The following is a 14,509-nucleotide window of genomic DNA, read 5'->3' as shown; positions in this document are numbered from 1 at the left end:
ATATATTTATTCATTATTCATTATTCATGTCCCTTTTTAAGGATGGCAGGCGTTGGAAAGGGATAAACGGCCTCTATTCTAGCTGTCTCGCTCGGCTCGTTTTTAATCTTAAAACGTTGATAGCCGAATTGAATCTTATCTTATTACAACAGCTTACGATGTGTTTTTATAATTAACATTTTTTCAGTACTCAGTCCTGCTATATATGTATACAAAGTCCTTGTGCCGAACACGGAGAAAGTCGAAACGCCATATCTCAGAATGTTTACCTAGGTTTCGGACAGGCTCAGACTACATAATAAATTTATACAATTTCCTCCTTATACATCAAGATTAAAAAATATACGCGGCGCGTCACATGTCTGTCATTATAACGGCAAAATGAAAAAGTTCTCCAAATTACTCCTAAATGGAAAAGGCTAGCCATTAGGCATTTATAATAAAGTAAATGACGCGTCTACAATATTGAAGTTACATTTAACAGCGCATCAGAATAACCTACTTATATGTTAAAAATGTCCTACTAAAAAAGTACCAAAATAGGAAATTCACCAAATTCTAAATTAAATATTTGAAAAAATTGGGGGTTTCGTTTTCAGTATTGTAAAAAAAACAATTAATAATGCGTAGTTTTCTTCGTCGTTATAATTGCAAACGATATTATTTTTCAGTTCTGATCATACCTATTGTAGGTTTTTATCTTTTTAGCATGGTGAAAAATATGTTTGTGATTAGCAATGAAGAAGCCAGAAGGTATGTAGAGGTTGTCTGGTAGAGATTGCTATAAGCAATAAGGCCGCCTTTTTGAACTGTTCATATTTTTATTTAATATTGTTTCTATTTTTTGGTGCAAATAAAGAGGATTGTATTGTATTGTATTGTATGTAAAGTCATGTGCATATTGTCGTCATGGTCGAATGGCGTAGTGGTTAGTGGCCCTGACTGCTATGCCGAAGGTCCCGGGTTCGATTCCCGGCTGGGGCAGATATTTGTTTCAAGACAGATATTTGTACTCGGGTCTTGGGTGTTGATATTTATATTTAGTATCTATCTATCTATGTATTTGTGTAGATATATCAGCTGTCCGACACCCATAACACAGGTTCTGCCTAGCTTGGGGTCGGATGGCCGTGTGTGAGATGTCCCCACATATGCCTACCTACATAAAACTCTAAGGTGGAATTTCACCAAATGCTAAACGTATTTAGTAGCCTGTCAAACGTCTGTCAGCAATGATTTCAAAAGGAAGGATACGCCCGTCAGAACGTTTTGTCAAAAAAAAATGACACCCGCGCGCTGGCCCTAATTCATACAAATTATGACAGATTTATGAGATTTTAGGGCCAACGCGAGGGTGTCATTTTCTAGTGCGGTTGGGCCTGTCCTTACGCTATCCTAACTAATATTATAAATGCGAAAGTAACTGTGTCTGTCTGTCTGTCTGTCTGTCTGTTACTCTTTCACGCCAAAACTACTGAACGGATTTGAATGAAATTTGGTATACATACGGTCTAGACCCTGGGAATGAACATAGGCTACTTTTTATCCCGGAATTCCCACGGGAAAACTTTTTTTAGGCGAAGCGAAGCGCGCGGGAACAGCTAGTAATATATAAGTCAATGTCTGTCACTTAGTACAAAATGTATTTAAAATTTGATTTAAGTAAATACAATTTTAAATACGTTAGCGGTTGGTAAAAGCGACCCTAAATGGGAAATAACAGTTTTGACACTGTGAATTCAGAATGAGCCCCCATCTCAGATTGCTGTGGCGTTCTTTGGGAGAGCCCTATTCGTAACACTAGCCGATTGTGGGCTGATAATGATGATGATATACTTACAAGATAATTTAAGATTAATAGATTAGAACCTAATAAATAAATTAATAACACAATTATGCATATTTTCAACATAGTCGGTTAGATCATAAACACCCCTGTAACATTGTAATGTCATCAATTATACGTCAACCCCAAATTAAATTCTTGACAGATGTGTCAAAAGTCAACAACTAATCCCTTGTTATGATCTAACAGAGCTGTAAAACTGGGGCCTAATCTATTGGATAAAATAATTACCTAAATTAAGTTAATTTTAACAAGTCGTGTGACAATGCGTTATTTGAGATAGACATTGCATTTCTTTTTAAACATGATGATTATGAAAATAATGATGATGATGATGATCACTCTCAGGAACCACGAGCGTCGTCTCCAAGACACGCTGCTGGAGCAGCGAGGGTACACGTGTGAGGTTCCTCAGATGGACCCCTTCGACAAGGAGATTATGCAGTTCTTCGAGGTCGTGGACAAGATCTACTGCCCGGGGTTTGATTGGGTGGCTTGTCATGTAAGGATTTTTTGATTGCGTAGCATTAAAGAGTTTTGAAGCTAATGTAGAGATTCAATCCATTGATGTTTAGTATGTATAGGTACCTACTTCGGCAGTATTAGAGTTAAATGTTTTAAGTAGCTCAATAGTTCATTAGCTGCAATAATTGCAATCGTTCCATTTAATCTATTTAATCACAAAGTAGTTGCACTTTAGGAGGGTAGATTCACGAAACCAATATTTTGGAGCGCAGCTACGCCAAATATATTATACTTGAATGAATGTATCTCTTATTATAAGATCTCCGTTTATTCCCCAAATCTAATTTCCTAAGATCATAGTTTAGCATAGATCAGTTTTTTTCAACTTTTTAGGTAACCCTAAAATTTATGTACAAACTTTGAAATCAACTAACTATTGTCGCGAATTCATTAAACTATTTATATGAGTAAACGCGATTATCTGAACTGTTAATAACCGTGATTAGTACAAACATACTAATCACGGTGACGAACTGAATATGGGATATATCATAAACAAATTAGTTACTTAATATCACGCACACGTGATGACCGATCAGTCTAATAACCTGATCGTCTGAATGTCAAGGATAATCCTGATGTTCTTAGGGGTTTCACCCCAGTGGCCTCCAACCTCCCCTATAGCCACCCCGTGCCTCGCTAGCAGGGTTGTTCCCTGGGACTGATCACATGGGATTGTTTCCCTAGCTTCTTACACTGATCACATGGGATTGTTTCCCTAGCTTCTTACACTGATCACATGGGATTGTTTCCCCTGGCGCACTGAATATCTAATCTATCTATTATCACACGGTACGGGTACGGTATGTACCTCCTTTAAACCTTACATAACCTCCTTAGTTTCCTTAATCATTATAAACACAATTGGTACATCAAGAAATCAAGTGTATAACTTATCAATCATAAACGAGAGATAAAAGGTAAGTAGAAAGGTCACTTAGCTGCGCACTTGCTGTAACTGGCTATTGTCTGAACCGGGCCATCACGCCCGCCTCGGCTCCCCGAGCCTGGGCGCCTCGGCTCCGCTCCGCCGGGTGCTCACGCACCCATGATACTGATCACTCCCTCACTCTGACCGTTTGCTCACCGCGGCTGCTCACACAAAAGGTGAAAAGCGCTGCCACGCTGCTCGCTTACGTGGATATTATCGTCTACCCTCAACTTGCCGATATTAATATTAGAATAGAATAGAATAGAATAGAATAGAATAAATCTTTATTCAAAGAAAACAACTTATGCTATTACATACATCCCACAAAACCAAATGTTAATATGGTTTGACTGTGGGTAAGGAGTCGCACTACATAACCCCATTCAGATGAACTCGTATGAGTTGTGCTTCAACAAGGGACGTAGATAACGGGCATTCCGCCCACCAAGAACGCGGTGCCGTTCTTCTATTTACCGCCCACCATGAGGTCAAGGGCGGTTTACATCAATAAACCACGTGATAACATTAAAATTAAAAACATAAACTTAACTTTCATTGATTGTACATAACTAGTAAACCTATGCATGATATCTAACTTAACTTGCTATCGGTAGTATGCATAATATGGATGTTGGTCGTTTAATAAGAGATCCATTACATTTTAAGGTTACTACACGAGTTAACTGGTCTGATCCTGGATGTTTCGCAACCACTCTGCCTAATAACCACCGAGCAGGAGGAAGATTATCTTCCTTAATCAAAACAACATCTCCAAGTTTAGGTTCGGGAATGACCTTGGACCATTTATACCTTTGCATGCAATACACGGAGAAGCGTCCGTAGTCGAGCGGGCCTCAGTGATCGTAACTGATCGCTGAGGTTAAGCAACAACTGACATGGTCAGCCATTGGATGGGTGACCAATTTCAAGTGGTGCTTTTCTGGACGCTTCCGTGCTTCGGACGGCACGTTAAGCCGTGGGTCCCGGTTGCTGCTTCGGCAGCAGTCGTTAAGCCTAGTCAGAGGCCTACGGGCGGCTTGAAAAGATCTGACAGTCGGGTTGCCCACTTACCCGACAACTCTCTCAGCACAAGCTTGCTTGTGTTGGGGTCCACCAACCCGCACTTGGCCAGCGTGGTGGACTAGGCCTAAACCCTTCCTTCATTGGAAGGAGACCCGTGCCCCAGCAGTGGGGACGTAATGGGTCGTGATGATGATGATGATGCAATACACTAAATACTCATTGGACCACCTGCGCCAAAAATTTTGCACCATCCTTTGAGTTAATTGCCACCGTTTCAATGATGATATGTTACATAACTCATAATTGCGTTCAGGAACAATCACCAATGGTTCACCGACTAAAAAGTGGCCTGGTGTGAGCGGTGTGGGGTCCTGGTGATCATCAGACAATGTTGAAAGGGGTCTAGAATTCAGGCACGCCTCTATCTGAGCTAAAGTAGTAGCTAATTCTTCATAAGTCAAAGTTGAGTCACCTATCACTCGCCTTAAATGAAACTTAGTGGATTTTACTCCTGCTTCCCACAGCCCGCCAAAATTCGGTGCATGGGTGGTGACGCTATTATCACTCAACCACTCTTGAATCTCAACTGCCACTGAGGAATTTTCAGCTGAGACTAGCTTATGGAGTTCCCTAGATGCCCCAACAAAGTTGGCACCGTTGTCGCTCCAAACATCACTGACGTGGCCGCGACGAGCCACTAGTCTCTTAAATCCAGCAATAAACCCTTCAGCTGTTAAATCGCTGATTGCTTCTAAGTTATAGCTTTAGTTACCATACATATGAAGACACATATATAGCCCTTGTAGGATTTATTGCCCCGACCCTTGGACATTCGAACGTTGATGGGTCCGGCAAAGTCTACTCCACTGTGTAAAAATGGTCTAGACGGTGTGACTCTGCTTTCTGGTAGCTGACCCATGTATTGAGTCTTTGTTGCTGCTGCATGTCGAACACATTTGACACAATTATGAACGTGAGCTTTTACAAGTTTCTTGGCTGCTACTATCCAATATTTTGTGCGTAAATGATTCAACATAAGAGTGGGTCCTCCATGCAATGTCCTCTTGTGTGCGTCGTCTACCACTAAATTTGTGAAATGACTCTTATGAGGGAGAATAATTGGATGCTTTGCATCATGGTCAAGGCTTGCATTTTGAAGTCTACCGCCAACTCTCATAATTCCCTTATCATCAAGGAATGGACATAACGATTTAAGTTTTTCCATATCACATATTAGTTGAGACTGCCTAATGCATACATCTAATGCTTCATTTATTTCAGACTTTGTGAGGTGAGACCCAAATTTATGGCTTCTTTTGTACACAAGAAATCTCCTACATACTGCAACAATGCGAACTAGTCTGTTCAGTGATGAATATTTTTCCCAGAAGGACGTATCAGAAAATGTTTTGGTTTCATCTACAGTTACATGAGCCTTGATATGTCTTTCTTCTAAGTTTGTTGAAATGGATTTTGGTCTCTGGTAATTGATGGACTGATCTTTCAACCATGATGGCAGTCAATTCCCGATAGAAGTCGTGATTGGAGCGAAATCGGACTTCTATGTGGATGATCTGTTAACTGGTTGTCAAGATTAAGGCTCGTCTACACTCAGAATAATTATCTTGATTATTCTGTGAGTCGAAATCGGTACCATTCCCGATAATTCGGGACAACTATGCCAAGTAGGTACTTAGTTTTTATGTGTTCTTTGTTTGCTATTGTAAGTTTTGAAATATGTACCTAGTTAATTATAGATGGACTTTTTCGTGCGCGACCCTCCTTGCGGGGTGACAGACGCGGAGGGGACGAGGTACCCAAGACGACAGCAGGTAGCGGGAGAGGTAGCGGGGAAGGGCAACGCTAGCACTGCACGTCATTATTTCGGCAGTCTCGGCCGCGCAGTCGAGGCGGCCACATGTGTTGTAGAATCTGTCATAATTTGAGTACGACGCACATGAGACCATTAGTCTCAAGATGAGTGTTGAGGCCAGAGCCACCATAATCCTTGGAATATTTACCTTTTTAATTTTTATTAAAATGGCAATAGGCCCGCCCCCTATTACATTGGGACTAACATAACACTCTGGCCAAAAAGTGGGTGCAGCAATGCACCTCTGCCTACCCCGCAAGTGAGTACATTAGTACAAAGCGTGAGTGCGTGTTTAATTTTTATTATCTATGATTCGTCAATAAAATAACGTCAAAACAACAAATCGTATAATTTTGCAAATAGAAGTAACAAATAAATTATAGATCGCTTTATAAAACTATAATCTTCGGAGGCTTCCTGTAGAACCGTGTGCCAAATCAGCCCTGCTTTGCGGCTAAAGATTTGTGCGACCATAATGAGGAAAGCAGACTTAATTACACGACAGACTAAATGAAAACGATGATGAAGATGATGATGACGAAGACGATGGACAAGTTCAAACAGAGAGTGAACATGAAAGTGAAAGTGACATGGAAATTAATTTATAAAATGAAATACTTTTACATAAATGAATACAAATAGTCTGAATAGGCTTAACTGCCATAAATACATTTATTTGAATAAAATAAATAATACATTTATTTGAATAAAATAAATAATGAAACTAGTTTTAAGAACCTATATACATATCAACTTCATTTACTATTAAATTACGTCACAAATACACTCACGGGTAATAAAAAGTTCCACTCACAAACTGCCGACACCATGAACAAAATACTACTTAACGTTTTTAGTTGTTAATATCCTGATCCTCTGTTAAATGTACCTACTTGAATGATGCGGAAGGCGCCATTAAGCTAGATTTTTCCGTTTGGGAGTAATGTGGTGCTTTTCTTACTGGATTTTTTTCATAGCCTGTGAGTGTAGTTACAAGTCATCGTGAGATTTATCCGGGCAAACTTTTCTCCGTGTGTAGTCGTGTTCTAAAATGTCGTGCTGCCTCGCCCCCGCCACCTCTTTTACCCCGCAAGGAGGGTCGCGCACGAAAAAGTCGATCTATAGACGCGTATAATTACAGCCAATTTTTAACAAGTGAAGGCTGCATCTTCTTACTTCTATTCCCGAAATTAGTATTGAATTTTTCTTTTGTTTTTGCTACATGCAATCTACATGCTTATTATGTACTTATACAGAAATATTATAATACTTCCAGTTGTGAGCATTAACGTAAACTCAACTTTCATGTTAACAATTCTGAATTTCGTCGCCTTGGAGGTCAACTAGTCTGTCTAATATAATAATAAAAAATATAATTTGTGAAAAAATGAGTTAGGTATACTAGTTTATAAATATCAAACGATTCAGAATCAAACCAAACGATCATTCCAAGCCTCAAAAAAAATATGGGTTGGTCTAATTGGCCTCCTAGGCGACGATTTATACTTTTATATATTCCATATCCTCAATAGGGAATATGCAAGTGGTTCAAATAAAGGTCAAATATTATTTATAATAAACTTTGTTATTTCATAACTACGCCTCCATCAATATTTTTGATTATAATTTATTTTTGAGCAAGTAAATGAAGTTGAAAAGTACAAAAAAACTTCGGTAAATTCTAACTTCAGAGAAACGTCACCCATTTTCTTAGGGAGGATGTGACGTCAAAATTCTTTATATATCAATCTCAGAAAATAACTTCTTTGCGTTTACTGCGGAAGTTAAATAAATGTCAAGTGTAAACAAAGAAATGTTAATGTCACCGAGTGTTTGTGATGCTCGTTGTGATCAGATACGATGGATCACATAAAAATTCTTCCAATAGATCCAAGCCTCCTATAACCTCTCCACTTCTTGTTTGATATTGTGCTTGTTTGTTTGCAAAGTTTAGAACTTTTTTATATTTTTTGTTGGTAGTGTATGGGCTGCCTCTAGCTGTTCTATTGTAATGAGGTGTAAACAGCCATTCGCTAGTCAACGAGCCACTCAAATATGCTCCATATTGCAACACAATAAAATTAAATTTGTATTGTAAGTATTATGACATGAACATGACACAAGTTGCTCTTTCTACTTTTAGGTTATAATGGCAGTCGTTAGTATATTTCAAAAGTTGTTATTTTTTTACATTTTATTTTGTTACACCCCCACAGATAATAGAGTAGAATGACCCACTAACCCTAGTCTCTCTTACTAAGAACCAAAGTTACAGTAAGTACTTACATACAATACAAATATTACTTTATATTCATATTGCGATAATAGCGTAATATTGCGTACAAAGGTCCTCTGGTTTGCGCGCTCCCATTTCAAAAGAGCTAATATTAGCTTTTTACGAGCTCCCATTACAAAACAGCCACTGGTCACACTTTATTACCATTACAAAACAGCCACTGATCACACTTTATACACTTCCTTTTTCGTTTGTTACCATGACAACATTGGTTTGATGAAAATACAAAAGTACTCTGTGACAGAGACTCTGTGTCTGTGATTACTTGATTAGGTAAAAAATCTATGCCGACTTACGGGACTCATTATTCTGAGCCGTGAAATTAAAAGTTTATGACGTCACACCAGCCCGCCATCCTGACGGGAATTACAAAGTGGTCGTGATAGTTGTAATTTTTTAACTTTCTTTAAAATACCTTAAATTACTTATTTTGGCGTTGTTTTTTTTTTACTATAATAAAGTGATGTAAAACTATCAATAAAAGTATTAAAAAAATCTATGCATAATATAATATTATCTACCAAGCTATCTCTGTGGTCTACTGGTAGAAGTTCAGCTTTACGACCCGGGTTCGATTCCCGCTTAGGAGCATCAATTTGTGTTCAATACCTGTTTTATTATTAAAATTTCCAGCATTCAATCTGCAAAGTGAAGCCTGAAATCCTAGAAACCCATCGCGACATATCCTGTCTCTACAAGGACATCATCTACATAACCGACAAAAAGGCCGAGTTTGGAGAAATATACACCATCAACGGCTCTGAGGAATACCAGCTGGTGCAAAGTGATCATGTGCATGTCAAGTGCACTGGGATTGTGCGGAAAGAGTAAGTTGTGAACTTAGATTAAGGGTGTACGAACAAAGTGGAGTGCTAGTGCAAAGGAAAGGTCTCAATAAATAACACCCCACTTTCACTACTGAGCTCTTATTTTGAATTAATTCGGCTAGAAGATTTGTGAGGTTATTCTTAATTAAAACGGTTTGACAGTAAACAAAACGCGGACAGATTTTTGCTTTGTTTTTGTGTGTGACATACCACCTTATTCGTATATCGTTAATCTAAGCCACAAAAACAATGAAAAAACTAAATTAAAGTCAACTATGGAACACCCGATTTCGAGACATTCCATTGAAAATTTGCTTCAGCTGTTCAAAAAATATGCGCATGTCATCAATAGAACGAGGCCTTGGTTACATCTGTCAAATTTATACCAATATTAAAATTTTAACACACAATAACGTCAATCACTCTAAGCACCTGCTTTAAATTAAACTTTTCAGCCTTGCGATTCTATAAAGCTTATTGTCAAAACTCGATTCTGAATCAAGAGTGAGTTTTCAAATTGGCATTCCGTAATTTCCGTAGGCACATCGAATTTCGAGATTTTGACAAATAATGTATGAGATGACATAATGTGATAACTGTTTGAACGTAAAGTGAAAGGTGAAGGGAGAATGAAGATCGAAGTGAGATGTCTGATTTTACAGAATCGCAAGGCTGAGGTAGGTATAACTATATAAGTATAGCCTTACCTCAAAACTTATACTTACTTGCACAACAGTCAAATGTTGGATTAAAATCGTTCGTTCTAAACACCCTTTAAGCATAGTCTTAAAAAAAACTCTTATATTTATACAGGGAATAATGAGCTGAAAGGGGGTGAAACATTCCTACCTAGCCACTAACACCTACTTCTATGATAAAGCTTCCTATAAGGCGGACCCTAGACCTACAATAACATTGTACAAATTGTACAATATATTTAATTGTGCAATAAGAGTGAATTGCGTTATGAATACAAACGATGGATTATATTGCAAAATAATAAGAACTGAGAATAAGAATAAGAATTGTGCAATATTTTCTTTAAACTACCTGGCTGGAAACGTTTCTTTTTACCCGACTGCTGAAGGAGGAGGTATGTATGTATGTCTGTTTCTTTGTTCCCTCCTGTAGCCTAAACGGCTTGATATATTTTGATGTATGAGGTATTGTTAGAAGCGTATTAATTGCGCGATGGTTATAGTCTATGTGATGTTACATTAAAATGTATATAGCGCCCTCTAGAGGACATAAAGTGATGATCAAAAAAAAAATATTGTCCCAACTATGCCGTGATGGGTATCAAATGAAAGGGCTTAATTAGCACATTACAAAAATATGCATATTGTAAGTATTTAAATTACAACACCAAAATTATTGAATTAAAAAATGTTCATAAACTAAAACCGGACAACTGACATAAAATTTCATAAAATAAAAACAACTAAAAAGTTACAAATAAAAAAATATAATTATAAACAAACAAAAAACCCGTTTTTTAGTATGTGCCTTTGAAAACTGTGCAAAATAATTCATCGACTAGCGTTAATATTGAAGATTGCGCAAACGTCATTTGAAAAGGCATTTTTAACTCACCATAGCACAGAATAATACTAGTTAGAGTAACACTATTAATTTCAAAACCCCCCAGCAACAAACGCAAAGAATGGATCGGCTTTGTCGCCGGCTTCCGCCCAGTCCACATCCCGCCCCCGCGCCGCCCGTCCCCGCCCTCACCCCGCGCCCGCCCTCTCAACGTGCTGTTCGTGGGCTTCGACTCCACGTCCAAGAACGGGTTCATCAGGAGCATGCTAGAGACGTTCAGGAGTCTGCAGAAGGACTTCGGGGCTGTGGTCATGGATGGGTGAGTTTACAAGACCTGCAAGTTATTCTTCTCCGATAGCACGTTTCATAGAAAGACTCACTACGTAATTAGGTGCCTTTCTCGTTTAGAATTAATTCTTCAGATAAAACGAAAAACTGTTTTTTTTTATATCGCCGTTTCATTAACTGGGTAATTCTACCATACATCGATTTTTATGTTCGCGAGAAATAACTCTTAAGATATCATAGATACACAAAAGTATTGTACGGACACAATCAAGACGGGACGGTGTTCTATGTTACTACCAATTCATACCTATCTTGAAAAAAATCATTATTTATTGAAAAAACCATATCGACACTATGTGATTTGTCACGTTGTGTCGACTGTTCGCGTGCATGGTTGCCTGGTTTGAATATGAATAAAAAAATATTGCTTAGTGATATGATTATAATTTTAGATTTTAGATATAAAATATAGCTGAAAAACATTGGGTGTTCCTAAGTTAAATATCATATTTTTTATAGTTTTGATAAGGAATTGTAAAGTGTTCTTCTGTGTTAAAAAAAATCGTCACACATGTCGACGTATGAATATTACCATGAAGAAAATAGTAATATTTTACTTAAATAACATTTTTTATCATCAGTGGCAACACTCAGTTATACTTGTTACACGACAGTAAGAATCTTTTTCCACAAATGAATACTTTTTGTTTAATTTAAAATTGAAGACCTGTTCTACACTTGTGTCAAAGTTGACGAGGCACAAATGTGAAGGCTATAAAAAGTTAATGCATCATTCAATTACAATTTTTGTTACTTGACTTAGTGAGTATGAGAGTACTAAGCACATTTTTAAAACATGCACAAGTATAACATCATACTGTAGCATAGCATGACATGGCGTATTTTGTCGATGTTCTCACTTCTTCGCTTCGTAACTTCCCGAACGCTGCCCAGCCAAGTTGGATTCGCCGAGTGACCTCTTTCTCGAAGTTGGATCTTCCTAGTTGGACTGTTTGTCCAAGGTAGACGTAATTGTCCACCACTTCGAGAATCGAGTTTCCTATGGATATTGAGGAGGGACCTACCTGAGAATTGGCCATGACTTTCGTCTTGTCCATATTCATTTTCAGGCCCACCTGTTGGGAAACCCGATTGAGGTCTTGGAGCATTTTGCTGAGGTCTTCCAACGATTCTGCCATAACCACGATATCGTCGGCAAACCGAAGGTGAGAGATGTATTCGCCGTTGATATTAATGCCGAGTTCTTCCCAGTCCAGGAGCTTGAAGACATCTTCCATCGCATTAGTGAAGAGCTTCGGAGATATAACATCTCCTTGTCTCACACCTCTTTGCCATGGAATTGCTTCCGTGGTCTGGTCCTGTACTCGAACTGACATGGTGGCGTTTCTATACAAGCACTTCAACACTTCGATATACCTGTAGTCAATGTGGCACCGTTGTAAGGCATTCAGCACCGCCCACGTCTCGATCGAATCAAAGGCCTTCTCATAGTCCACAAACGCTAAGCATAATGGCAAATTGTACTCCTCGGTCTTCTGTACGATCTGCCGCAGCGTGAAGATGTGGTCTACGGTACTGTAGCCTTTTCGGAAACCGGCTTGTTCGGGAGGCTGGAAGTCATCGAACCTGCGAGCGAGACGGTTCGTAATAACCCTCGAAAACAGCTTGTAGACATGACTCAGAAGCGAGATGGGTCTATAATTCTTAAGGAGAGCTTTGTCGCCCTTCTTGAAGAACAGCATCACCACACTCATGTTCCATGCTTCTGGCGTCACACCCTCGAACAGGACGGAATTAAAAAGCTTCTGAAGCACTTTAAGTACCGGTGTTCCACCCGCTTTCAGTAGCTCTGATGTGATTCCGTACTCGCCCGGTGCCTTGTTGTTTTTGAGCTGTTGGAGGGCCATACTAATCTCATGCAGGCTGATGTCCGGAATATCTTCGGTATAGTGTCGGGTGAGCTTTGCTCTGGGGTCTGCCGAGCTCTCAACTGGTTTAGCGACCGAGGTGTAGAGCTGTCCATAGAACCATTCGATCTCCCTCAGTAACTCCGGCTTTGTGGACGCTATACTACCGTCCTCCCTCTTCAGCTTTGACAGCTGGCTCTGCCCAATAGACAAGTCCCTGGCGAACACTTTGGAGCCTTTGTTCCACTCGATCGTTTCTTTAATATGCTTCCGTTCCGAATATCGTGCCGCAGGGATCGGGAGATTCGTCTATTCAGCTGCCGATATGACTTCGCGTCATCAAGGGACTGCAGTCTCATCGAGCGCCGTTCAGCCATGAGATCCAGAGTTCGATCGGTTAGTTTTTGAGTTCTATCTTTGCGGCAGGGTTTAAAGAACTTAGCCCCTACCGTGTGGACAGTCTCCACTAACCTGTTGTTGATATCGTCCACTGTATCGCAATCTAAGCAAGAAAAGCGATTTGTGAGCTCGAGTTGAAAGCTTTCAGGGTTCCGAATATGGGCCGCAGATGGCCGGAGCGTTGACTTCATTAGGCGAGAGCGCTCCAGTTTTATGTTGATGTTCAACGTGCCTCTAACCATTCGGTGATCACTTCCGGTTTTCACTTTGCGGATCACGGAAACGTCATTGAACATTTGTCTCTGGGTAGCCATAATGAAGTCTATCTCATTTTTGGTTCGTCCGTCGGGGCTCATCCAGGTCCATTTCCTATGAGGCGGCTTCTTGAAGAACGAGTTCATCATATATAAACCCTTCTTCTCCAGGAAATCGGCCAGCCTCTGGCCCCTCGGATTCCGAGGCCCATATCCAAATGGCCCCACGCCCAACTCATTACCACTTCTCTCGCCCAGCTTCGCGTTGAAGTCCCCCATAACAATACTGAAATGCGACTTAGAAGTCTGCATGGCTTTTTCAATGTCCTCATACAGAACTTCTACTTCGTCGTCGGAGTGTGTCGAGGTGGGTGGGTAGACCTGTATGACTTTCAACGAATATCTTTTAGATATTCTGAGTATCAGGTATGCAACCCTGCTCGACACGCTGGTGATGGAAATAATATTGTTGATGAGGGACCTGTGGACGATAAACCCGACACCACCTTGGGACTGTTGGTCGCCCTCCCGGTAATAGAACAGGTTGCCGGACTTGAGAGTTATCGTATCCTCCCCCTCTCTTCGGACTTCAGATAACCCTATGATGTCCCAGTGCAGCCTGGTCAATTCTTCTTCCAGCTCAGCGAGCTTCTCGTTGGTCCTCAGTGTCTGAACGTTATATGTGACCAGTGATAGCCTACGTCGGTTGTCCGTTAGTGCATTAGCCTGGATCGTTTGACGGAGGAGCCTCGCCCGGGGATTCTTCGCACCCCTGGC

The 14,509-nt window shown here is 39.9% G+C and overlaps 1 protein-coding gene across 2 annotated transcripts in view; it reads left to right on the top strand.

The window, feature by feature from the left end:
• LOC105390899 overlaps positions 1-14,509 on the top strand; it is a 54,612-nt gene that overhangs the window by 22,497 nt on the left and 17,606 nt on the right. The window contains exons 1-4 of one of the 2 annotated variants that reach the window (XM_038114424.2): positions 362-753; positions 2,195-2,348; positions 9,128-9,321; positions 10,970-11,182. In XM_038114424.2, the coding sequence (XP_037970352.2) occupies positions 623-753; positions 2,195-2,348; positions 9,128-9,321; positions 10,970-11,182 (692 nt within the window). In that variant the 5' untranslated portion in view covers positions 362-622. Of the gene's footprint in view, positions 1-361; positions 754-2,194; positions 2,349-9,127; positions 9,322-10,969; positions 11,183-14,509 lie in introns of those variants that run through there. The other variant, XM_048632327.1, reaches the window with a different exon arrangement.

The sequence above is a fragment of the Plutella xylostella genome, chromosome 31 (assembly GCF_932276165.1).
Source record: "Plutella xylostella chromosome 31, ilPluXylo3.1, whole genome shotgun sequence".
NCBI lineage: Eukaryota > Metazoa > Arthropoda > Insecta > Lepidoptera > Plutellidae > Plutella > Plutella xylostella.
This window is presented reverse-complemented; position numbering and strand designations above follow the sequence as displayed.